Source organism: Heptranchias perlo, chromosome 40 (assembly GCF_035084215.1).
Source record: "Heptranchias perlo isolate sHepPer1 chromosome 40, sHepPer1.hap1, whole genome shotgun sequence".
NCBI classification, from domain to species: domain Eukaryota; kingdom Metazoa; phylum Chordata; class Chondrichthyes; order Hexanchiformes; family Hexanchidae; genus Heptranchias; species Heptranchias perlo.
Window position 1 is genome coordinate 6,180,748 of NC_090364.1, and position 26,465 is coordinate 6,207,212.

Below are 26,465 nucleotides of genomic sequence, written 5' to 3' on the forward strand. Positions count from 1 at the left end.
AGTCAATCATCCCTTCTGGCTAGGCCTGATTTGAACCCAGATCCAAGAGGTGAAAGGACGGAGCCTGACCCACTGCACTGTCCAGTCGCCCATCAGCGAGGGAGACTGGGCTTGATCTCTGAGGCGAAAGGTCACCATCTAACCCACTACAATTTATTTGTTCACTTTTTTTCTAATAATTGTTCCTTAATCCTGAATATTATTTTGTTTCAAACAGCCCCTGTGCCTTTTGTTTTTCAGGCCAGTCTGAAGAAGTTTCTAGAATACGTTCAACACGGCTCGGCTGAAAAAATCCTTAAACTCTTGGATAAAGGACTGGATCCCAACTACCATGATGCTGAAACTGGGGGTAGGCTTTAAACTTTATAAGTGCCTAAGGATCAGATCTGTACCAAACCATGGTTGAGTTTGGAGAGTGGGGAGAGGGAGGAGGTGAGGAGGGAGGGAGGGAGGCGGGGGACACAGTCCATGGTCCAGAAACATCTAGAAACTCCATATGTGTCGCCAATTAACGCCCGCACCATGTGTCACTCATGCCACTGATTTGAAGTTCCGAGAGGGAGCTGAGAATTAATTCCTTGTCCTCTCTCTGAATATTTTGTGTGATGTGTGGATGCTGCTTTCTGTCTCTCAGCCCTGGTTGCCATCCCTCCCAGGATTGTCAATAAAGTTAGAGCCTGCAATCATTTAAGAACCAATTCGATGCTGCGACGGGGGTCTGTACGATCTCCCTGGAGAGGTGAATGAAGATGGGCTGAAGGGCCTCCCCCCACTCACTCGTATTTAATCTTGTCACCTTGCGAATACAAATCAGGGATCGAATCTGGGATCTTCCTTGTCAGCTGTGGCTCAGCGGGTAGCACTCTTGCCTCTGAGTCAGAAAGGTCGTGGGTCGACTTGAGCCCATAATGTAGGCTGACGTTCAGTGCAGTACTGAGGGAGTGCTGCACTGTCGGAGGTGCAGTCTTTCGAATGAGACATTAAACCGAGGCCCCGTCAGGTCGACGTAAAAGATCCCACGGCACTATTTCCAAGAAGTACAGGGGAGTTCTCCCCGGTGTCCTGGCCGCATTCGTTCTTTGTTTCTTTCCTGGTCAATATGGCTCAGTACCACAGCAGGACGTGCGTTCATTACCCGAGTCACGGGTGGGGGAGGAACCTAATCTGGTTGTTAGACAGAGCTCTACCCCAGCCGGTTAGACCCAGGAATGACTGTGTCGATGCCCTCATCTCATCCGAAAGACATCACCTCAGACAGTGCAGCACTCCCTCAGTACTGCACTGGGAGCTTCAGGCGAGATGAAGTCTCTGTCGAGGGGCTCGAACCCAAGACCTTCTAGCTTGGAGGCTAGAGAGGGCTACCCGCTGAGCCATGGCTGGCATCCAGCCATAAATAAATCAATCAATCAATCAATCTCGCGGAGTTCTGCAGCTGTAACAGGCTTTGCTTACTCGGCATCTTTTGAGAGCTGTGATCGGGTAAGCGTGGGAAATATTAAGGTCACAGCCAGTCTGCAAAGAAGCGGTCGATTAGTGAAGGATGTCTTAATAAAGTCCACTGTCTTTAGAATTTGCAACCTGTGGAGGGAGCTGCAGTTGTTGCTGGGGGAGACCCCAAGACCTGTTTAAACTAGTGTGGGAATTCTTGCCGCAGTGCGTGAGGTTCAGTGTTTGGTTCTCCATGGGTGCCGAAGGAGTGCATTATCAGACCGATTTACCTCAGCGATCCCATGGAAGCAATCTCCTTGACGGCTGGATGGGTGTCTGCTGCCCTTGACAGCTTCCCTCTGTCAGCCTGATTAACAATGGTGCTCGAGTTACCTTTCGCTCACCATGTGAATGGCAGGTGGAGACTGATGAGAATTGGATGATATACCCTGCTGCTCAACCTGCGGACTGGCCCAAAGGGGCCCAGGCTCTAAAAGGGCAGCGGGATTAACTCGACACTGCTGTGAGAAGGAGAAAGAGAGAGATTGGTATTTAGGTAGCACCTCATCGCATCTCTCAAACATCCCCATTACTTCTTGTACAGCAAATCGCTTGGAAGTGTCGTCATTGTTGTTAGGTAGGCCCACGTGGCAGCCATTTTGTACACAGCAAGATCCCACAAACAGCAACAAGAAGCTTAACCAGTTAATCGGATTTTTGGTGGTGTTGATTGAGGGGAGGACATCAGGAGAACATCAGGCTCGTCTTCAAATAGTGCCTCACTTGAATGTCTTGTCTGTGGCACCTTCAGGGGATGGAGTGACTGTGGCTTCGGCCTAAGTTATGCACTGGTGTAGCATTGTATTTTTAACCAGTTTCCTCTGAGATTGCATCTCCCACCATCCCGCCTCCTCCTGAACTGGGCCCCTTCTCCCCACTTGTGTTCATGTGGTCCCATTCTGTTTGGATGTTTGGGGACAAATTGGCCTTCAACAGTCTTGACAGAGTTTGCCTGTCTATCCTGGCTTAATTTATTAGGGTATGGGCTAGTGTGTCAAGAGGCTTCATTGATCATCTTTACAGCCCTACCCACGGTTAGCTTTCCCTATCACTGACGCACCCCTTGACAACTCGTTGTTGTTGTTGTTGTTGTTGTTGTTGTTGTAGTAGTAGAAGAGTAGGCCGAAGTGGAAATAACACTACACCCTGGGATTAGGGTTGCCAACTCTGGTTGGTTGTATTCCTGGAGGTTTTGTCACATGACCTTCCACCCCCCCCCCCCCCCACTCCCACCATTGGTCCATCCTCCAGGAGCCCCTGCCTTTCCACAGCCAATTGGAAAGGGAACAGGCTCTTTGTTTCCCAATTGGATTAATCTTGACTGTTAGTGAAACCGTCTTTTTCCCCCATTTCCAATATTTTTATAACTAATAAATGAAAGTGTTCAAAGACAATGAAAAAAACACACTTTTGTTTTATTGCCCCTATGATTTTTCTCCGTGGGTGTTGCCGCAGCAGTGTCCTGAAGATTAATCTTCAGATCATGGAGACTCCAGGACAACCCTGGAGGGTTGGCAGCCTCTAGCTAGGGTGTCAAGTGCTTTACTCCTCTGGTTTATTGAATGATTGAGGCTTTATTTCAAACTTTTTGTGTGCAATACGAGCTGCTGACTCACCCCAGTGCTCCTCAGCTCCGGTGATAGATTTTTTTTTAATATATGTGTATGTATATTTAATGTGCGGAACTCTCTTAGTGTTGCTCATGGGTAGTTTGGGGTTTGGAACACGAATGGGATGATTAATCTGGCCTGCCCCTTTAAGAGCACAGCTCGGGTACTTTCTGTGGGGAGGTGGTCTCAATAAGTCCTGAGATTAATGAGAGGCTAATTATCGTGGTTGGAAGTTTTGTCCAGATTGGCAGCAGCTTGATTCCTCCGCTTGTTAACGCAACAGTGTCTCAAGGTCAGAAAAAACCAGCAGGAAATGACTGGATTTTATTTTTTACGGTGGTTGAGTTGTGATTTGTTGGTGTTCGGTACAGATTGATGTCTGGAATGTGACAGATGCTCTCAAAACTTGACTAGACGGATGGACAGAATCTACATACAGCTCATTCTAAATGGTTTTGTACTGACAGTCGACACCCAAGTCAGTTGCTTCAGTCTAACAATTCATCTTCCTATCTAAACTCCAGTCTCTGGCTCCCGCATTGTTCTTTCAGTGAATAGCGGAGCTGTACAGACTTAAAAGCTCCCAAATTTGATTCTTGGCCTGTGCCCAGTTAGCTGTTCTCAGGCAGGGAGACGATGAGGGCCGTGCACATGGGTTAGGGAGGAGAATATCTGCCATATTTGTTGTAAGTTGGATAGCCCGGTAATGAAGGATAGAATACTACAGCCTGGTCTTCAGTTGCTTCCAAGCCTTTATTCACAGAGATCGACATGACACCCACCACAGCCCAGATAAGCTTTCTGATGGATGGATACAAGAGAGTCCCCAATTGATACCCATCACCTGAACACAATTAACACTAATTGATATAAATCACATGGATACAATTAACAGACTTCCCATTCCTAATGGCAATGCAGCAATTCCCCCACCCCCGGATAAGAACAGAATCGGGCTCACCTGTGATGCCCCTACAGTCAAATAGCTTGCCAATATTCATTGACTGCGCTCACACACGAAGAATGCCCATTTGGGAGAGGTGCTGGAGTGCAACCAATGCTGAGAGACCACATCCCAGCCTTCAGGAGAGAAAATAAATGTTAACTCCAGTCTTTTATTACAAAGCCCTGAGCTCAGGTTTTGGGGCTGGAGGCTGCCGGGGAGGGGGGGTTGCTGGAGGCTGGAGAGGGTGGGTTGGAGGCTTGGGAGGGAGGGGGCTGCACTTTGACTTTTGAATCCTTTTTGTTAATGGTGAATGGGAGGTGTCGAACGAGGGCCTTTTTCTGCGAAAAGATTGTGAGCTTGTCTGCGATTGGAATAAACTTTCCAATTATCCCTCACAGAAGTCCCGCTGACTCTGTCCACGCAGCTGGAGAACTGCGGAGACTTAATCCGAGTGCTGTGTCTGGGAGGAGCGCACATCGACTTCCGAGCCCGGGACGGGATGACAGCTCTTCACAAGGCGGCAATAAACAGGAACTACAATGGCATCTTGGTAACTATTGCGCTTTATGATTTGGTTTTGGATTATAGTGCTGGGGAGAGGGAAAACAAGAACGCACTCGAAACATCTCCAAATCCGAATTTATAAAATATCAAAAAAAAATCTTACCACTGCCAGCACATCCTGTCTACAAAAACTTACAAAAATGTGACAACAGGAAGTATCAACTTTTCCCATTATAAATTCCTACTTTCACATTTATAATGCAAGCAGCCTATGTAAACGTGTCACGCTGTAATTACACCCTCCTGCCAACAGTGGCATCTTTTGTTTATCCAATTTTCCCTTAAAAGATGCAATGGGCTCTGCTTCAGTCACTCCCTGTGGCAGAACATTCCATGGTCCAATAAGTGTAATAAAAATTGTTCCTAATATGGCACTGATTGGCCGTCTCACCATTGACAGGATGGGCAATTACTGGGAATGGAAAGTTGTCTCACAGCTACAGAGGGGAGTGACTTTTTGAGAATTGGGCTAAGGCACATAGTTGGGACAGAGTAGAAGGAGCTTCACTTGGCATCTACCTGACCTGGGAGTGCCCATTATTGACATTGCATACCTCCAATGGAAAGTGTTCCATCCCTCTACAATGTTAACACCTTCTTGGGTAACCAGAAAAATTCACATGCACACGGACAGGCACAAAAAAATCCTGTAGGGGGAAAGAACACACTGATGTGTGACTACTCGGACTATTCTGATGGATGTTCTAGTGGGTGGTCCAGGAGCTCAATGAAAGAAGCACTGAGGTTGTGGGAGGAGGGGGCGAATCAGAAAAGATCAGAAGCACAGAAAAGTGAAAGCAGGAGATGGGGGGGGGGGTGCGGGGGCAAAGTTCAACGATGGATCCAGAGATGTCGACACACGAGTTTTCGGAATGTGATCTCGTGGTTTTTGCTGTTTCAGACCCTCCTGGAACAAGGGGCGTCCCCAAACTACAAGGACCGCCGTGGGCTGACGCCGCTGTACCATACGGCCATGGTGGGAGGTGACACCAGCTGCTGTGAGCTCCTGTTGTACAACCGGGCTCAGATTGGTTGCACTGATGAGAACGGCTGGCAGGAGATTCACCAGGTAAGTGCCCAATATTGGCCTTGTGACAAGTGTTCAGTCACTGCCGTTTGTTTGGTACGCCCATGATATTGGGACATTGGGCTTCCCAATGGGGATTCCCCTTTTTTTTGGTGGACGAAGAGCAGAAGCAATAAAGGATGCCAGGTATTACATTGAGTTACATCAAGTCTACAGCACGGAAACAGGCCATTCGGCCCAACTGGTCTATGCCGGCGTTTATGCTCGACACACGCCTCCTCCCTCCCTACTTCATCTAATTTTATCAGCATGTCCTTCTATTCCTCTCTCCCTCTTGTGGTTATCTAGCTTCCTCTTAAATGCATCTATGCTATTTGCCTCAACTACTCCTTGTGGTAGTGAGTTCCACTTTCTTACCAATCTTTGGGTAAAGAAGTTTCTCCTGAATCCCCTATTGGATTTATTAGTGACTGTCTTATATTTATGACCCCCAATTTTGGACTCCCCCACAAGTGGAAACATTTTCTCTACCTCTACCCTATCAAACCCCAGAGTGTCTATTGGCACCACTGTGTCAGCCAATGAGTTTGAGGCGGGGCGGGACTTACGGCAGGACTGACAGCAAACAGTCTATTTTGCAGCAAACAAAGTCTATTTAAAAAGGGTCTCCACGAACTGCAGCAAACCAAACTCATGGTCAAAACTACAGCAACTTCTCCCGATAAAAGGAGAATTATTTCTCCAGCACCATGCAGAGGATTGCTACATAATACAAATGATGCGTATAAAATCAATCCCAGTCACTTACAGCAGTGCAGTCTCCAGGCGTGATTGACAGGGAAATTGCCCAATCGTCTCCATTCTGGCTGGTAATAGTGGTGTCACTATATGCAGCCAACAGTCTTTGCTAAAGGCTGAAATGTATATTAAATATATTAGAAGCTTTTTGTAAAGCCAAAAAAAAACATTTTTATACCTTTCTACAGCCACTTCCCTTTTGAGGGACTGCACCCCTTAAATTTAGCCGACATCACTTGAAAGCAGCCCTTTAATTGCTGTTTGTACATGGTTTCTCACCCCCACCTCTTCCTCCCACCACTGCCGAGCTCCCACGCCGGGCCCCATACTGTACAAAATTAGACAGGGTTAGCATACACAGAGTCTGGTGGGTGCTAATAACCCACCAGATCAAGAGCAGGCTTAGCTGTGAAGCCTTTGTGGCTGAATAGTCCACCAATAGTCTGGGCTGGCTTGTGAAGAATGGCCCCTTGGTGGGTAAAGGAGTGTTCCCAGCACCTAGGGGACCACACCTCAGCACAAGTCGGTGTCTGCAGGAGAGGATTAGAGAAAGAAAAAGTCTTAATGAAAATGTTTGAGGAATAAGAAGAGTTGAATGACCTTGAATCAAATATTCATGACAACATAACCTGATGGCTATCTTTTTATTATGTGCAGTGTCTGTCTCTGTGTGTCTCTTTTTCCGACTTGCATTCTCAATTACGTTTTCTCTCTGTCTCTCAGTCTCATCCCGCTCTCCCTTTCCTTCCCCCTTTCAGTCTCATTCTCTCTCCCTTACGTGCTCATTCTCTTGCTCTGCCTCTCTTGCACCTCTCTTGCACTCCCACTCTTGCACTTTGTCCCTGTCTCAACCTCTCTTGCACTCTCTGCCTCTCTCTTACACTCTGTCACTCCTGCAGTCTCTCTCTTTCATACTCTCTCTCGGGCTCTTTGTGTCTTTCTCATCGCCGCCTCTGTTGCTGCTTCTGTGTGTGTGCATCTCCAGGGCTCTGTCTCTATCTCTGCTCTCTATTTCACTCACTGTCTCTCACTCTCTCTGTGTGCCTTGCTGTTCTCTCCCTCCTGCGTTCTCTGTTGCACTCACGCTGTCTCTCACTCTCTCTGTGTGCCTTGCTGTTCTATCCTTCCTGCGTTCTCTCTTTCACCGCAAAATGTTTGGACTTTGCATTCCCAGTGGGAAGCCTGTACTTTGTCGTGCCGACGTTAAACCCGGAAATAAAGCTGGGTTGCGTTTGCGACCCAAAAAACAACTATTTTCAACTCCCGCTCGCCCCCAACCCACCCGTTTTTGGGGTTTAAAATCACCCCCATTGTCTCTCACTCTCTCTGCGTGCCTTGCTGTTCTATCCCTCCTGCGTTCTGTGTTTCACTCTCCCCGGGCGCCTTGCTGTTCTCTGTCTCCAGCGCTCTCTGTTGCTACCTTATCCTGTGCCTTACTCTTACTCTCTGTCTTTATCTCCCATAGGCTTGTCACCACGGCCATGTGCAACATCTCGAACACCTGTTATTCTATGGAGCAGAAATCAACAGTTTGAATGCATCAGGGAACACAGCAATACATCTCTGTGCACTCTACAACAGGGTCGGTATCTGATGTGAGTTCTGTTGAATGAGTTACTGATTTTTTTTTTTACGGGTTTAGTTGATGTTTCCTACCTCAAATTACGCTACCCCTTTCCCCTTCATTGCCTCACCCTCTGGGCATCCCTTAGACAGGACGGATGGTATATACAGTGAATATGGGATACCCAGGTGTGAGTAACAGGCTTGAATATAATCAAGGGGTCCGGGTGGTTTATACATAGAATAATGGATAACTGGGAGTGAGTTACAGGCTGGAACCTATTCGAGGGGTTCGATTGGTTTATATATAGAATAATCGGCACCCGGGAGTGAGTTACAGGCTTGAATATAATTGAGGGGGGTCCAGGTGGTTTATATATTGAATAATGGATACTTAGGAGTGAGTTACAGGTTTGAATGTAATCGAGGGGTTTGGGTGGTTTATAAACCGAATAATGGATAGCTGAGAGTGAGTTACAGGCTGGAATCTAATTGAGGAGATTGGGTGGTTTTTATATAGAATATAAAACATATACCAGCAATAAGTTCCAGTTTGGAGCGATTAGCGATTGTTCTGTTGTACAGTGATGGTTATGAGCTGATATTTGGAGCGTTGTTTGTTTTTTGCGTGTCTGTCGTAACGTGTAGACTTCAACAAAACCCCTTGGGAATCGTATTTCATCTGTTCTGCGGAGGCACAAGGCATCGATCGCATCGGTGGAGCGTAGAGGGGGGGAAAAAAATCAATCGGGTTGCGTTACCTGCGAGCGATCCTCCGAGCTGGAGTTTCCTGTCCACGCTCTGCCCAGATTACATAGCATTCACAGCACAGAAACAGGCCATTCGGCCCAACAGGCCTATGCCGGTGTTTATGCTCCACACGAACCTCTTCCCACCCCTCCGCATCTAACCCAATCTGCATATCTTTCTGTTTCTCTCTCCCTCATGTACTTATCTAGCTTCCCCTCAAAGGCATCTATGCTATTCGCCTCAATTGCTCCATGTGTTGTAGTACATGGCACTTAGAGTCATAGAGTCATAGAGTTATACAGCACGGATAGAGGCCCTTCGGCCCATCGTGTCCGCGCCGGCCATCAAGCCCTGTCTACTCTAATCCCATATTCCAGCATTTGGTCCGTAGCCTTGTATGCTATGGCATTTCAAGTGCTCATCCAAATGCTTCTTGAATGTTGTGAGGGTTCCTGCCTCCACAACCCTTTCAGGCAGTGAGTTCCAGACTCCAACCACCCTCTGGGTGAAAAAGTTCTTTCTCAAATCCCCTCTAAACCTCCCGCCTTTTACCTTGAATCTATGCCCCCTTGTTATAGAACCCCCAACGAAGGGAAAAAGCTCCTTAGTATCCATCCTATCTGTGCCCCTCATAATTTTGTACACCTCAATCATGTGCCTCCTCTGCTCCAAGGAAAACAAACCCAATCTTCCCAGTCTCTCTTCATAGCTGAAGCGCTCCAGCCCTGGTAACATCCTGGTGAATCTCCTCTGCACCCTCTCCAAAGCGATCACATCCTTCCTGTAGTATGGCGACCAGAACTGCACACAGTACTCCAGCTGTGGCCTAACCAGTGTTTTATACAGCTCCATCATAACCTCCTTGCTCTTATATTCTATGCCTCGGCTAATAAAGGCAAGTATCCCATATGCCTTCTTTACCACCTTATCTACCTGTTCCGCCACCTTCAGGGATCTGTGAACTTGCACACCAAGATCCCTCTGACCCTCTGTCTTGCCTAGGGTCCTCCCATTCATTGTGTATTCCCTTGCCTTGTTAGTCCCTCCAAAGTGCATCACCTCGCACTTTTCCGGGTTAAATTCCATTTGCCACTGTTCCGCCCATCTGACCAACCCATCTATATCGTCCTGCAGACTGAGGCTATCCTCCTCGCTATTTACCACTCTACCAATTTTTGTATCATCAGCGAACTTACTGATCATACCTTTTACATTCATATCCAAGTCATTAATGTAGACCACAAACAGCAAGGGACCCAGCACCGATCCCTGTGGTACCCCACTGGCCACAGGCTTCCAGTCACAAAAACAACCTTCGACCATCACCCTCTGCCTTCTGCCGCTAAGCCAGTTTTGTATCCAAAGTGCCAAGGCACCCTGGATTCCATGGGCTCGTACCTTCTTGACCAGTCTCCTGTGGGGGACTTTATCGAAGGCCTTACTGAAATCCATGTATACCACATCCACTGCGTTACCCTCATCCACACGCCTAGTCACCCCCTCAAAAAATTCAATCAAATTAGTCAGACATGATCTTCCCTTGACAAAGCCATGTTGACTATCCCTGATTAATCCTTGCTTCTCCAAGTGGAGACTAATTTTGTCCTTCAGAATTTTTTCCAATAATTTTCCTACCACTGATGTTAGGCTCACTGGCCTGTAGTTCCCCGGTTTTTCCCTACTCCCCTTCTTGAATAATTCACAGTGCGGATGAAAATCTTCCACCTTTTCTTAAAAAAAAATAGTTTGTTCCTGTTCCTTTTTGGTCGGGGGATCGGATCAGGCATGGAACCTGAGGGGTGATCCTTTGACCCCCATATTCCCAGTCAGGGGGGCCGCGGTCGCAGGGAGCATCGATCGGAGACCGACCTACAGCCTTATCTCCCTCGACTCTCTGACCTGTGAGGATGACTTCCTCCTAAGGGTGGGAGGTTTGCAGAATTACCTCTCTGGGACTTTTAGAGCCTATTCGGCTCAAAGGTGCACTGGCCGGAGATAGTGCTACTTTTTGAATCAACTCTCTCCAGCACAACTCAAAGTGTTTGGATGGTGGGCGCTCGTTTCCAATTAGAATGAGAGACGTTCCAGCTCGCCCAATAGCCCACTCTTTATAAAAGCACTGCTCAGTGTAGCACTGGACCGCACGTTTAATCCTTTGTACATGCTGAACTAGCTCCTCTCAGCCAAGGCAGCAACTTGGAGGGGAAAGTCAGGCAAGGCTCCCTCCTGGTTGTTATCCAGTGACCCCCTGTTGTGCTTGTGCACATGGGGTGGGTGAGGACCGGACCAGGTGGCCTGTGATGCACACTGTGGTCGAATGTCTCACGGTCTGAACTTGAAGGCGCTTGACTAACCACTTGGGCGCGAGGTGTTAAATGATGACTGCCCCAGGAAGAGTCAGGGTCTGCAGGAGAGAGAGGGGAGTGAGGGAGAGAGGAAGGGAGGGAGAGAAGGGGGAGGGAGGGAGAGGGGAGGGGCGGAACACAAACAATTGAAAATTGGTAACTGTTGGTGGACACTCAGGGACCTTTGACACTTTGTACTTATTTGAAAGCTGTAAATATTGTCTCATAAATAATTGATGAAAACCCATATTTACTAAACATTTTGAAAGTCTTGAGAGGTGAGTTGGCCCAACTCTCGCTGAGACTGTCTCCCTGATTTTCATGCCTTGATTCTCTCTGTTCTGCCCCCTTTCTCTCTCTCTCAGTTTTCTGAATCTGAGTAGATTTCGATGTTAGCTCTTGCACCCCCTTTCTGTCTCATCATGCACCCTGTCATTCTCTGCTCACTCCTTCCCCCTTCTTTTTCCCCTTCTTATTCTCTTTCCTATCTGCCTTCCTCTCCGTCTCTCTATTCTCCCTTGAGCACTTAATCCGGGCTGACACTCCCAGTGCAGTACTGAGGGAGTACTGCACTGTCGGTGGTGCCGTCTTTCAGATGAGGCGTTAAACCGAGGCCCCGTCTGCCCTCTCACGTGGACGTAAAAGATCCCACGGCACTAATTTGAAGCAGAGCAGGGGAGTTCTCCCCAATGTCATGGCCAATATTTATCCCTCAACCAACATCACTAAAAAAAACAGATTATCTGGTCATTATCACATTGCTGTTTGTGGGACCTTGCTGTGCGCAAATTGGCTGCTGCGTTTCGACATTACAACAACTCCTTGCCTCTCCGTTCTGCCCCGTCCGCCTCTCCGTTCTGCCGTTATGTCTTTGTTCTCCTCCTCTATCTTTCCATTTCCCTCCCCCCCCCTCTCTTCACTCTCCCACTCTGTCTCTCTGTCTCCCTCTTCTTTCTCCCTTCACACAACAGAGGAGTGGGGAGAAGTACTGGGAGTTATTGCAACCAAGAGTAAGAAATAGAATGAGAGAGAGAACGGAGGGGATAGATGGAAGAGTAAGAGGACGGAGAGAGTGAGATGGGAAAAGGAGAGATTGAGAGGCTGTTCTGAGTAAGATTAGACCTAATCTATCTCTCCATTAATCGCTGTCTTCCTGTCAGTCCATCCATCTGTCCTTTGGTGTGTCTGTCTGTGTGTGCCTGTCTGTCTGACTGCGTGTCTGTGTGCCTCTGTGTCTCCATTAATCACTGCGTTCCTGAGTGTCAGTGGGTGTGCCTGTCTGTCAGTGGGTGCGTGTGACTGTGTGTCTGTCTCTGTCTGCCTCTCCATTAATCACTGTGCTTCTCTCCATACACAGCATAGCTGCACTCGCGTTCTGCTTTACCGCGGAGCCAACAAAGACGTGAAGAACAACAACAGACAGACCTCCTTCCAGGTGAGGACGGCTCTTCCCTCAGCTCTCCTGATCGTGATTTGCACTTTGCATCAACTCCGTGAATGTAAAGCAGTGGAACGTGTTGAGGCTGGGACTGCAGCGGGAAACGACCTTCAGATGAACCGTGGAACCTGCTTCGAGCGAGCACTGCCCTCAGCGTTTGTCATATTGAGTATTCTCGTTCTTGGTCACGGGTGAAATCCCGTCGCCATGTTTAAATTTCTCCCAACCAAACACCCGAGAATCGCACACAGGTAGACATGGGCGTCACACTCTCCCCGTAGGGACACGCTAACTTACCTAAACCTAGAGAGCTTAGGCAGAGATTGTCAACAGCCAAGAAATTCAGTCTATTTACTTTATGGAGAAGCATAGAAACATAGAATATAGGAGCAGGAGTAAGCCATTCGGCCCTTCGAGCCTGCTCCGCCATTCAGTATGTTCATGGCTGATCATAGACTTCAGGGGGATCTGATGGAGGCGTTTAAAATAACAAAGAGACTAATGAAGAGTTCATTTCTAGGGAGATAGAATTGAAAAGCAGAGAAGTTACGTTAAACTTGTATAGAACCTTGGTTAGACCACACTTGGAGTACTGGGCACAGTTCTGGTCTCCATATTATAAAAAGGATATAGAGGCACTGGAGAAGGTGCAAAGAAGATTTACCAGGATGATACCAGAACTAAGAGGTTATACCTATCAGGAAAGATTGAACAGGCTGGGGCTCTTTTCTCTAGAAAAGAGAAGGCTGAGGGGTGACCTGATAGAGGTCTTTAAAACGATGAAAGGGTTTGATAGGGTAGAGGTGGAGAAGATGTTTCCATTGGGGGAGTCCAAAACAAGAGACCTGTAAATGTAAGTTAGTCACTAATAAATCCAATAAGGAATTTAGGAGAAACTTCTTTACCCAGAGAGTGGTTAGAATGTGGAACTTGCTACCACAAGGAGTAGTTGAGACGTAGGCATGTTGATCAATGGTGCGATCCCTGGCAGAGCTACACAGAGTCCATTCTCAACATTCGAAAGCTGAGCACATCGTTTTGACTCCACGAAAACAATTGGTGTCGAGGCTTTCAGCCAGTAATAGTTTGGCAGACGCCTGAAAAATCAGACAGACTGGTGACATCTTTGAATGAAAGACTCTCCATTCTGCAACACGCTCACAAATAAGACACACACACACACATACAGGCACACAAACAAAAACACACACACGCACACACACACACACACACACACACACACACTCTATCCCACGGCTACAAAAATAGATCCATTCCCCTACATTAACGCCCATAACAGACACAAGAACATTTGCCATTAAAGATGATTGCTGTAAACTAATGAACAAAGGGAATTCTGAAATGCTCTCAAGCTGTGGCCTTTATCGGACGTAAATGTGTATCAGCACAGATTGGAGAGGTCAGTGTATTTATCTCAGTGTTGGATTGTGCCCTTGGATTTCAAGGTATTGAGATGGCACAACTCTCCGGAGCTATTTTGAGCTCAAAACTCCCATCCCTTGGATGCGACTGGCCTACATTTTCAGACGAGGCCACTTAACAGGCAGCGTTTGGAAAAGTTTTGTGAATCTGTCACTCAAAGGAGACGCCAACCTTGACTGAATCTGTGGACAAACTTAGATTAATTTCTGTTACTTTGTTGAGCTGAAACCATAGGCTCATCGCACCATCAGCTACTCTAACTCATTCTTTCCCAGGATCTCAAACCTGTGGAAGTCTTCACCTCCCTCGGTCTTCCCATCCTCCTCGAACCAACAGGCCTCTTAATTTGGGGATCACCTAATCACTACTCTTTGATTGACCTCTCTGATTAGTCTTAATGTGGTGTCATCGTACACTCTGGGCCTTGGCCATGCGTTTTATCAATTGGAATAAAAAGTGCTACGTGTTGCTAAGCCAGCTGGAGATGGGGGCATCGTGCCAACAGGGCTGGGTTGGTAGCACTCTCCCTTCTCAGAAATCTGTGGGTTTAACCCCCCCCACTTCAGCGCCTGAACACAGAACTTTCAAGTGTACTCCGGGTCCTTGGTTGAACACCTCATCCAAAGGACTGCACCTCTGAGAATACAGCACTGTCTCGGAGCTGCACTGCAGTGTCAGCATGGATTGTGTGTTCATGTTCTGGAGTGGGCGGGGTCAGACGAGAGCGCCTTCTGACTCAGATGAGAGAGCTGCCACCGAGTCCAGCTGGCACGTTGAAATGTAAGATCAAAGTTTGATTTGAACCGACCTTTTTCTATGACTGTTTACTTTTCTAAACTTCACACTGTGTAAAAGCTGACACTGGGAGTTCTGTTTGATCATTACTGAGTCACGCAACACAGCTTGTCCTACTCTCAAAATCTCTGCCCTGCTGACGTCAGTGTACGGCTTGTCTAGTGTACACGTACAGGAGCTGACACTGAGACACACACGAGCTGTTATTTGGTACGTACTGTACACGTACAGGAGCTGACACTGAGACACACACGAGCTGTTATTTGGTACGTACTGTACACGTACAGGAGCTGACACTGAGACACACACGAGCTGTTATTTGGTACGTACTGTACACGTACAGGAGCTGACACTGAGACACACACGAGCTGTTATTTGGTACGTACTGTACACGTACAGGAGCTGACACTGAGACACACACAAGCTGTTATTTGGTACATCCTGTACATGTACACGAGCTGTTATTTGGTACATACTCTAGATGCCAGTGTGAAGGTGAAGGCGTTTGGCTAAAGCCCCTGTTTTGTTTCTGTCACAGGTTGCCATCATTGCGGGAAACTTCGAACTGGGCGAGTTCATCAAGAACCACAAAGCCTCGGACGTGGGTACGTTGGGAGACTGACCATCCCAAATCATCAGGGGTTTTTTTTTTTGCTTACCTATGGTTTGCTACAGTGGACTCCATTGTCACACGTTCCGGTCACACGCCTGGAATCTACACAGGGATCCTCCAGTTTGACGGCGTTTCTCTTGGCAGGAGACCCCAGTGGAAATTCAGGGCCGTAGCGTCCATAGTACAGCATGACAATGAGTGACCTTTACAGAGCAGCTCTGGAGGGCTTGTTCTAGGAGCGGCTCTTGTGTCGGGTAATATCACCGCACTTGTACGCTCAGTCAATGTCAGGTTGACACACCCGCTCTGCCGGGACTGATTTCCCTCTTCTACCTTACCAAAGCCACCATTTTGTATCTCGGAGCCTTGATAACGAGGGCTGGCAGGCTATTTGACTCAGATGGCAAGGGGGCACATCACAAACCCTACCCTCGCCCGACGTCCACATGCAAGCTTGTTCCAACGGGCTAGCGATCGGGAGATCATTTTCCATTTTTGTTTTTCCTATTGCGCTTCTCTACCCCAGAGCTGTTGAGGCCTACTCATTGGCCAGGGATTGAGCCTGGGACTTTTCCTGGTCTGTATGGGGCTGCCGTAACCAGGTGAACCATTGTGGGAGGCAGTCCACAAAGCTTTTCTCCATGTTTCACGACGGTTTTCCTGCATTAATCCCTCTGGTCCCGGAAGTAATGCACCGAGAAACATCAAAATGGCTGTGATATTTTGCAGAACAGCAAAGATGTGTAGATGCTTCACATGGTTGAGGTAACTCATTAACACCCAAAGAGTCACTTTTGCAATGGGTCCTGTTTACTGCAGTTACTGGTTAGCTGATTCCTGGTTACTGCAGACTCTGCCATGACCCAGACTGCAACCACTGCAGCCTGTTAATGGGATAGTAATGGGGCCACTCTTCCCATCTCTCTTCCCCCTCCCCCTTCTAGAATCAGGGCAGGGGGTAGAAATGGGTCTCGAGCAATATCGAATCGGCCGCTGGTTACACTCCCCGCCCGATATTCAGCCAGTTTGCAGTCAATGGGAATGAATATCGGGATGAAATGCTTCCATTTTATTAGTGTGCCAGGAATCTCCATACATTTCCCCATGGCCAAATCTTCTGTAGATGTAAAATGAGTACATTTGCCTGTCTTGAAGGCATCAACAAATCTTTTCCATGCTTCCTCGCTCAGCACATACGTGTAACGGGCAGTCCGTGCAATACCACCTGAGGCGAATTTCTACCTCAGAGAATTTTACAGCACTGGATGAGGCCATTCGGCCCATCGGGCCTATGCCTGCTCTCTGAATGACCTACCAACTTAGTCCCATTCTCTTGCTCTTTCCCCATACCCTTTTGAGTGTTTCTTTCTCAAATATTTATTCACTGTCCTATGAAAAGATTCTGCTTCCGCCACTAATTCTGGTAAGGCAATTCCATACTCTCTGCGTAAAAATAGATGAGAGCTGGTGATCTGTGTGGTGCAGTACACATTGTGGTGTTTGCTATGTTAGAGGGCCTCACTCAACCCTTGACCTTTCACATGAAGAGACCAATGTTGCTAGGAGAAGTGCTGGGTTTAATGCAATTATATCCAATATACTGTTTCTCAATACCCTTCAGCTGCCTAGGTCCTAAGCTCTGGAATTCCCTCCCTAAACCTCTGCCTCTCCACCTCTCTCTCCTCCTTTAAGACTTTCCTTAAAACCTACTTCTTCGATCAAGCTTTTGGTCACCTGTCTTGATATCTCCTTCTGTGGTTTGGTGTCAAATTTTGTTTGATTTCGCTCCTGTGAAGCACCTTGGGACGTTTTGCTACTTTAAAGGCGCTATATAAATGCAAGTTGTTGTTGAATTGTGTTCTTACCTCTAAGTTGTGTCTTCCGATAGTTCCGTTTCAGGAGAAGCCAACCTATGCCCCGCGACGGAGGGAGGGCCAGAACACTCTCACCATCCCGCACTTCCTGCAACGCTCCAGCAGCGACAACAACCTCAACATTCCCGAGTGGCTGTCCTTCTCGACCGGCCAGGCGCAGAGAAACCCGAACGGCACCCTGCGGAGCGTGAGCAGCCCCCGGGGTGGGCGCAGCCGTTCCCCGTCCCGCAGCCGCCAGGCCGAGGAGCCAAAGAAACAACCGCGCGGACGGCTCAGGTAACCCAAGCAGTGTCGTCCTGGGCAGGGGTCGGAGGGAATCCGTGCGACTCTCGTGCCCTCTGAGGTTGCGTTGGGACGGCTGGTCGAGCGCAACACTTTCTGTTTCAGGCACCCAATGTCAACATCAAACTCTCCCAGGGCAGGAACAGCACGGGTTAGATACAGAGTAAAGCTCCCTCTACACTGTCCCATCAAACACTCCCAGGGCAGGTACAGCATGGGTTAGATACAGAGTAAAGCTCCCTCTACACTGTCCCATCAAACATTCCCAGGGCAGGTACAGCACGGGTTAGATACAGAGTAAAGCTCCCTCTACACTGTCCCATCAAACACTCCCAGGGCAGGTACAACATGGGTTAGATACAGAGTAAAGCTCCCTCTACACTGACCCATCAAACACTCCCAGGGCAGGTACTGCAGGGTTAGATACAGAGTAAAACTTCCTCTCCACTGACCCATCAAACACTCCCAGGGCAGGTACAGCACGGGTTAGATACAGATTAAAGCTCCCTCTACACTTGCCCATCAGTGTGCCTCAGCCCTTAGATGAGTGGCTCCTACTGCACCAGTACAATATTGTACTTTGCTCTTTAGCTATTCTTTGGCCTCTGAGTGAGTCTGACCATTTAGTGCCAACTTAGGAACACTAGTGGGATGTGGGCACATGTCCAAAGGGAGCCAGGTTGAAACTGCCCAACTCATAAAGCTCTGCTCAAAAGTCTCCATCTTACTTTCATTTGATTTCTGACGTGGGAAGTGTTTTAGGGTTTGCGAGTGGGCAATAAAGCAGCTCGGGAACTGCTTCCATTTCTGATTGGCGAGACACAAGGGAGACATTTCGGTGCTGAAGGCAGTGCAGAGAAGAGTGACGAGGCTGATCTCGAGTGTCAGGAGTCTGAGTGATGAGGGAAGACCGGAGAGACTTGGACTCATTTGCCTGGAAAGGAGGCAACTGACGGGTGATCATACAAGAGATTTAGAAGATATTAAGGGAATGGAAAAGGTAAATCTGGAAAATTACTTTAAATAACAAAGGGTACACAGATTCAAATTAGGACGCATGTCAGGAAATTCCTCTCCACACAAAATGCAATCAGCATGTGGGATAAACTCTCACATAAAGTAGTGGAGACAGAAACCCTGAAATCACTTAAAACAATTGGATGTTACAATGGCGGCATGCTAGGATCCCTCTGGACGGATGAATTAAGATGGGCTGAATGTCCTTCTCTTTCTGGTGGTGCACAGAAATATGTCACTCATCTTGTGAGGTGGTGACCTGCTCATAAATGAAATAGAAACAGGGCTCAGTAATAGACAGTCCCGTCGTGACAAGCTGCCGATCGCAAAGAATTCACATCATTAAAGCTATTTTTTTTTTAAATTACAAATTAGCTTGAAGGATAAAAATTTGCAGGGCTATGGGGAAAGAGCAGGGGACTGGGATTTATTGGATAGCTTTTTCAAAGAGCTGGCACAGGCACGTCGGGTCGAATGGCCTCCTGCGCTGTATGATTCTATGATTCTAGCTCACTGCCTCCATCTAATGGTTCATTTGTGGAGAGGTTTTACCTGCATGTTGCATTTGACAGTCTTAGAACAGCTAACGTGAGGCTTGTCACTGTGGGGCAGCTGTGGAGTGAGGCGGAGAATGTCCCTCACAGGAAGGGTGGGGGAGGGAAAGACTAACCATTGGTCTTGTCGTTATTAATGGCGTCCCTTTCTCAATGTTCTGTGGGTGCTGGGGTAGCTTCACCTCTGAATAGCATTCCCTAGTTGGGGAAACCAGGGAAGGAGCACTGGATCGCAGCTCAGGCAACATCTCCCAGCCAGATAGGCCCCACTTCGGGTGTCAAGTTTATCGAGGGCCAGAGGTAAAGAGGAAGTGGGTCACAAGTCCTGTGCTGTGTTACATCACTGATCTAACTGATCATTGGACGGCTGCCTGTCCATTTGCGGATCGCACAGCCCCGTTTGCTTCTCGAGGTGATCCCACAGTTGAAGCCCAAACCTTCACTGGTGCAATGACGACGTTTGTGCATGCGTTTTGGCCCACTTCCCCTGGCCTCTTTCTCCCCCCCCCCCCCCCCCCCCTCAATCCCTGACTCCCGCCTCCCCAACCCCTTTTACCCCTCCCCCGATCCCCGACCCTCTCCCAATCCCCTTCCCCCCCTCCCCCTCCCCGAACCCTGACCCCTCCCTGATCCTCGATTTCTCCACCTCCCTGATCCCCGACCCCATCAGCTCCACGTATGCAAACAGCCTTTGTAAAAATTCAAACTCGGACTTTTTCAGTCTGGCTTTTATGTCTCAAAATTTGTTCCCCCCACCCCCACCTTGAGCTTGGACTGTGGATGGAGTGAGTGAGAGAGATAGAGATGGAGGGAAGGAGACAAAGATTGATGGGAAAGGAAGAAACAATGTGTCCCTAACACAGCGGCAGTGCAGCAAGCTGTGTATTCTCGATGTGTTGCTGACCGGTGCCCTGGAGATGATCACCTGGATGTGAGACTACCCTTGGGCTCAGGAGGTGGGGGACACCTGTGACTAGAGCATTGTACTCTTAACCCGTCAGGCTAAGCACTCTCCTTAGTACAAACAGGCCGTTAATAAATTAGAGAGGGGCGACTCACCTTGCCCAATGAGCACTGTCAGAACTAGGAAGCACAAAGTAAAGAGATTGCAGAGTAAGTACTCCTGGGAGCTGACATTAGCAGAACGAGTAAACATATTGTGTGCGCTTCTGTATACGTCTCCCTCTCTTTCTTTGTGTGTGTGTGTGTGTGTTTCTCTCTCTGCTTCCTTTTGTGTCTGTCTGTCTATCTGTCAGTCTCTGAATCTTTTTCTGATTTGCTCTCTCTTTTGTTCTTTCCTTTCTGTCAGTGTATTTCTCTTTCTACATCTCTGTCCGTTTCTCCCTCACTTTCAGTCTTCCTTTCTGTCTCTCAGGCTTTCACTTTCTGTCATCTGTTTTCTGTTTCTTTTTCAGTCTGTTTATTTCTTTGTCAGTCTCTCTCTTTTTCTTTCTCCTTCTTTCTGTCTCTGTGCGTCTCTATCTGTCCCACCCTCACCCTCTATTTCTCAGTCTCTCTGCCACTTTCTCTTCCTCTCTCTGTGTGTGTCTCTCTCTCTCCCTCTCCTCTGTCTGTCTCTCCCTCTCTCTTTCTCCTCCCCGTCTTTATTTGTCTCTCTGTCTCTCCTCCTCTCTCTGTCGCTCTTTCTCTCCATCTCTGTCATCTCTCTCTGTCACTCTCTCTCCCTTTCCCTCTCTGTCTCTCTCCTTCCCTCCCTCTCTCTCACTCTCTCACACACACATGGAATAAGGTGAGGCTTTCCTCCTTCCCCCCCCCCCGTTTGAGTCAGATATTCTCGGTGCCTCCTGCGGACCTTAAAACAATGTCCTTCCCCTCGAAGAGCATCGGGCAGCCCAGGAGACTGACAGTGACGTATATCTTTGTTTGCAGCTCAGCGATCGGCAGCAAGGACTCTGCAGGCGGCACGCTGGGCCGAGCCCCCAAACGCAAGCTGTACAGTGCCGTTCCGGGCCGAGCATTTGTGGTGGTGAAACCGTACCAGCCGCAGGGAGAAGGGGAAATTCAACTCAACAAGGGGGAAAAAGTCAAAGGTTTGTGTGGCAGAGAGAAGGAGCATTCGGCAAGATATATTTTCAGTTCTCCCCCCACCCCCCCCGCAGTTCCCCAGCCCCATCCCCACCCAGCACGCGGCTGTGTCTTGGTGAATATCCTTGCGGAGCGGGTTGAGGGGCAGGGGGGTTCATTGTAACTGAGCTGATCCAGTCCGCAGATGATGCCCCTACCCCGCCAACACGTGCACTTTCCAGCGAGGGGTCACTGGATTGCTATTAAAAGCTCAATGACCACCTCTTTCCCTAGCCCAGGGGGTGCCAAAGCCAGCTGGCACCGCACCAATTACTGCCCATCTACCCCCGATTCTGTGACCCCCGCCCCCCCCCCCCCCCCCGATTCTGTGACCCCCTCCCACCCTCATCCCCCTCTCTTGGAAAGTGAGGCACTGATGGAACGATACTTCCGTCGCATGTCGGGTTTTAAAGCGACTCTCTGCACCGTCTCCGGTGGAAGTTTCTGGGCACTGTGTCTACCCGGAGTTGGGGAATGTTGTCCGTCTTGCGGGAGAACTCCGTCGATGAGGCCGCGAGTCGGACAAACGTAAGCCCAGTCAGCTCAGGAGAAGGAACGAGCGTTCCGTGTTAAACACACGTGCTTGGGTCTTAGTTTAACCTGTGAATCATTTTGAATGGTTTCCTCTGTTTCCTATCGCTTGAAATGCCAATAATACAGTTGTAGAATCAATTGCTACAGATTTAGATAAATGTGAGGTGCTACATTTTGGTATAAAGAATAAAGAGGCCACATACTGCTTGGATAATAAAAGTCTAAATAGGATAGAGGAGCAGAGGGATCTGGGGGTACAGATACACAAATCATTAAAAGTAGCGACGCAGGTTAATAAGGCCATTAAAAAAAGCAAACCTAGCACTGGGGTTCATTTCAAGAGGGATAGAATTGAAAAGCAGAGAAATTATGTTAAACTTGTATAGAATCTTGTTTAGACCACACTTGGAGTATTGTGCACAGTTCTGGCCTCCATATTACAGAAAGGATATAGAGGCACTGGAGAAGGAGGTGCAAAAAAGATTTACTAGGATGATACAAGAACTGAGAGGTTCTACCTATCAGGAAAGATTGAGCAGCCTGGGGCTCTTTTGAGAAGACTGAGGGGGTGACCTGATAGAGGTCTTTAAGATTATGAAAGGGTTTGATAGGGTAGGCGTAGAGAAGATGTTTCTACTTGCAGGAGAGACTAGAACTAGGGGCCATTAATATAAGATAGTCACTGATAAATCCAATAGGGAATTCAGGTGAAACTTCTTTACCCAGAGAGTGGTGAGAATCTGGAACTCGCTACCACAAGGAGTAGCTGAAGGGAATAGCATAGATGCATTTAAGGGGAAGTTAGACAAACACATGAGGGAGAAAGGATTAGAAGGATATCTTGATAGGGTTAGATGAAGTAGAGAGGGAGGAGGCTGGTGTGGAGCATAAACACCGGCATGTTGGGCCGAATGGCCTGTTTCTGTGCTGTACATTCTATGTAATTCAAAGGAGTATCACCGATCCAGGTGTCCACAATGGGACCACTCATCTGGTCTGATTCAGGAGCATGGGCACTGATGGTTCAACAACAACAACTTGCATTTATATTGCACCTTCAACATAGGTGTAGTAAAACGTCCCAAAGTGCTTCATAGGAGTGTAACTTTTTGTCTTAATTACACTCCTATGAAGCGCCTTGGGTCGTTTTACTACATCGAAGGTGCTATATTATTGCAAGATGTTGTTGTTGAACCGTAAGTGCCCATGTGGAGGGGTGTGACAGAGCCAGGAGCTAAAGGACAAGATTTGGCAGCCCTGCCCCTGAATCAAAACCGGATGGGTCGTCCCATTGCGGGTATCTAGATCAGTGATACTCCTTAGGGTGGGGAGTGGGGGCTTTTGACCCATTTCCCTTTCACCGGTGGTTCGCGGTGAGATCTGGTGGTCCCGTGAGTCTCTGGGCCTCCATTTGCAGCCTGCCCAGCTCCCGTTAATCTTGCTGTCCAGCAGTGCCATCAGGAGGCTGAGCTAACTCCCTCCCTCATTCAACGAATCAGTGAACGAGTGTTGGGGGTTCCATGTAATGCAACTAGTGAAGCTGTTGCTAGGGAACCAGACAGGGAAATGGAAGGTATAAAATGGCCGATCACTTGCAATGTCAATAATACAACTGTAGAATTGTGCTGAACCATTAGAAGCATAGAATGATACAGCAAGAAGGAGGCCATTCGGTCCATCGTGCCTATGCTGCCTCTTTGAAAGAGCTATCCAATTAGTCCCATAGCCCTGCAAATTTTTCCCCCTTCAAGTATTTATTATTCACTGTATTTTCAGTAAATGCTGTCTCAAGCGGGCACAGGCGGCCCTTCAGAACCCTTCCAAGAGCCTATTTTTCATGTGTGCGCCTAGACCGTCAGGCTATTTTTAATCGTACTCGCCCAGCGGAAACCGGGCAGGTGGGCAGTTGTAATCGCCCAGGTTACTTACCTGCCGAAAAGTCTCCAGGAAACCCACCATTCTGAATTTTAACCTGCTCTCCTGAGCGGGCGGCAAGGGCACCCAGCCAAAGCCGGCGGGGTCCTTCTGTACGTAGTCGCAAGTCGGGCGCTGATGATGTCATCAGGAACCGATGACAATGTCAACCGGTGGCCTGAGCGGAGAGGCCGAGGGGCCGCGTCCAGAAGAGGTCCAAACAGGTAAGTGGGGCCTGGAGGAGCAGGAGCGGGCCTCATGAGGACAGCTTAGGCCTCACCCCGGAATGTGAGATGACCTTGGAAGCCAATACTGGCACCTACCTTGCGTTGGTGGGCAGCCTCCAGTCCGGGCGAACGTTCTACCACTTCCCTTCGACTATTCCCGCCGAAAGTAAGGCCAACCCTCCCCCACCCTCCAGAGGAAAACCAATTGTGTGAGGCGCAACACTGCCCGCTACTCTGAGTCCTCTCCCCGTCCCACAACAAACTACAGCTGACAGAGGAAGTGTTAAAAGGATTCGATCGGGTAGATACGGAGAAACTATTTCTCTCTGGTGGGGCAATCAAGAACGAGGGGACACAATCTTAAAATTAGAGTGAGGCCATTCAGGAGTGAAATAAGGAAGCGCTTTTTCACACAAAGGGTAGACGAAATAATGGAACTCTCTCCCTCAAAAGGCTGTGGAAGCTGGGGGGATAATTGGAGCTTTCAAGAGTGAGATCGATAGATTTTTGTTAGGTAAGGGATATGGAGCAAAGGCGGATAAATGGAGTTGAGGTACAGATCAGCCGTGATCTCATTGAACGGCAGAGCAGGCCCGAGGGGCTGAATGGCCTGCTGTTCCTGAGAGAGAAACGTGCTTCTCAAGACTTCTAATGATGTACCCAGTTGTTCAGAATAACTCTGGTTTTCTCTCTGTATTTTATAGTCTCCTTGATCTCTCAGTTAGGCGCACGGTGTGAGACTGAGCCGTACGGTCCAGAACGGTCTCTGCTTCAGTGCCAGATCTGTGCTGAGAGCAGATCCTGGCCGGGCCTGCTACAAAAGGCCTCAGTTCCCCCTCTGATCTCGGGAAATTCCTGCTCGCATTTGCAATGACTGGAGTAAGAGGCGATCAGCCATGCTGTGATGCTCGCTGCAGTCGAATAGCTCACCAGTACTCACTTTCGAGGCTCACATCGTGAAGAAAAGCCGTTTGGGCAAAGTCTAAGAGGGATAGGGCCGTCAGGAGAGAAGGGGACAAAATTGGAGAGTCGGGTGGTTGAATGGGGGGAGGGTGTAATTATTCTCCTCTCTCGCTCCGAGGAAATATCTCTGGCCTCGGCTTCTGTCGCTGAGCAAAAAGTTTCTGTGTCGAAGGCTGTAAGTCAGAGTTGAATGAAGCGATTGCTGCATTGGCGTTGACCTTTCTCTATTTAAGTGACTGGCACAGAAAATACTCGGTGCGCAGAGTTAAACGGCTGCTAGTGAGGAATGCAGGCCACGTGTGAGTGATTGGGAGCTGGCGCACTCCTCTCATAGGTGGACTGGGGCAGAGTGGGCATGCCGTCAGGCCCCCTTGCCCAGCAGCACTGCTCGTTTCTTGTGAGCTCTGTATTTATAGCACTGGCCTGGATCTCTTCTTCACTCGTGTTGCTGGGTCCCCAATGTCCTGTGTTCATTCTCTCTCCCTCTTATTGATGTATGAGGCTGCCTTGACCTTTTGCAGAGCTCTTCCTTCTCTCCTTTGCTTTTTCTTTCTCTCTCTTTCCACCTCCCTCTCCCCTTCTCCCCTCTATTCTCTTTACCTCTCCTCCACTCTTTCCACCTATGCATCTCTTCTTCTCTGTCTGTCTATCTTCTCTTTCTCTGTCTTTCTTTCTATCTTACTCTCTCTCACCCTCTCCTCTGTTCTCTTTTTCCCTCCTCCACTTTCTCCGCCTATCCATCTCTTCAGTCTGTCTGATTTCTCTTTCTCTCTCGCACTCTTCCCCTCTTTCCCCTCCCTTTCTCTTTCTCTCTTGCCCCTGAATCTCTCTCTGCCCCTCTCTTTCAAGCTCTCCCCACTCTCATTCTCTCTTCTCTCTCTCTCTCTCTCTGCTATCACTGATGGCGTAGAAGGACATTCATAGGAACATAGGAACAGGAGTAGGCCATTCAGCCCCTCGTGCCTGCTCTGCCATTTGATAAGATCATGGCTGATCTGTGATCTAGCTCCATATACCTTCCTTTGGCCCATATCCCTTATTCCTACAGTCTCCCCCTTAAAGAGGCAGGCTTTTCTGGCGGTGCTAACCTCGACTGGGATGGAATATAGGAGGTTCACAACAGGACCTTATGGTGCTCAAAAGCAATTTGCTTTGGTCAGTCCAGAATCAGGATTGAGCTCAGTGTATACAGATCATTTCCTGAGGAAAGGGGACTAAGAGACCCCAGTCAATGTACAGATATCTCGCTGAGAGAGAGGGACTGAGAGACACCCGTCAGTGTACAGATATCTCCCTGAGACAGAGGGACTGAGAGACCCCAGTCAGTGTACAGATATCTCCCTGAGACAGAGGGACTGAGAGACCCCAGTCAGTGTACAGATATCTCCCTGAGACAGAGGGACTAAGAGACCCCAGTCAGTGTACAGATATCTCCCTGAGAGAGGGACTGAGAGACACCAGTCAGTGTACAGATATCTCCCTCAGAGAGAGGGACTGAGAGACACCCGTCAGTGTACAGATATCTCCCTCAGAGAGAGGGACTGAGAGACACCCGTCAGTGTACAGATATCTCCCTCAGAGAGAGGGACTGAGAGACACCCGTCTGTGTACAGATATCTCCCTCAGAGAGAGGGA

General features: G+C 48.5%; 1 protein-coding gene across 1 annotated transcript in view; it reads left to right on the top strand.

Moving 5' to 3' along the window:
* The window catches only part of shank1 (SH3 and multiple ankyrin repeat domains 1), a 153,410-nt gene that overhangs the window by 23,863 nt on the left and 103,082 nt on the right, over positions 1 to 26,465 (top strand). Inside the window, exons 4-11 of the mRNA XM_067974247.1 lie at positions 241 to 349; positions 4,443 to 4,594; positions 5,510 to 5,677; positions 7,899 to 8,015; positions 12,449 to 12,526; positions 15,306 to 15,372; positions 17,269 to 17,530; positions 20,998 to 21,158. Of these exons, the coding sequence (XP_067830348.1) occupies positions 241 to 349; positions 4,443 to 4,594; positions 5,510 to 5,677; positions 7,899 to 8,015; positions 12,449 to 12,526; positions 15,306 to 15,372; positions 17,269 to 17,530; positions 20,998 to 21,158 (1,114 nt within the window). The remainder of the gene's footprint in view (positions 1 to 240; positions 350 to 4,442; positions 4,595 to 5,509; positions 5,678 to 7,898; positions 8,016 to 12,448; positions 12,527 to 15,305; positions 15,373 to 17,268; positions 17,531 to 20,997; positions 21,159 to 26,465) is intronic.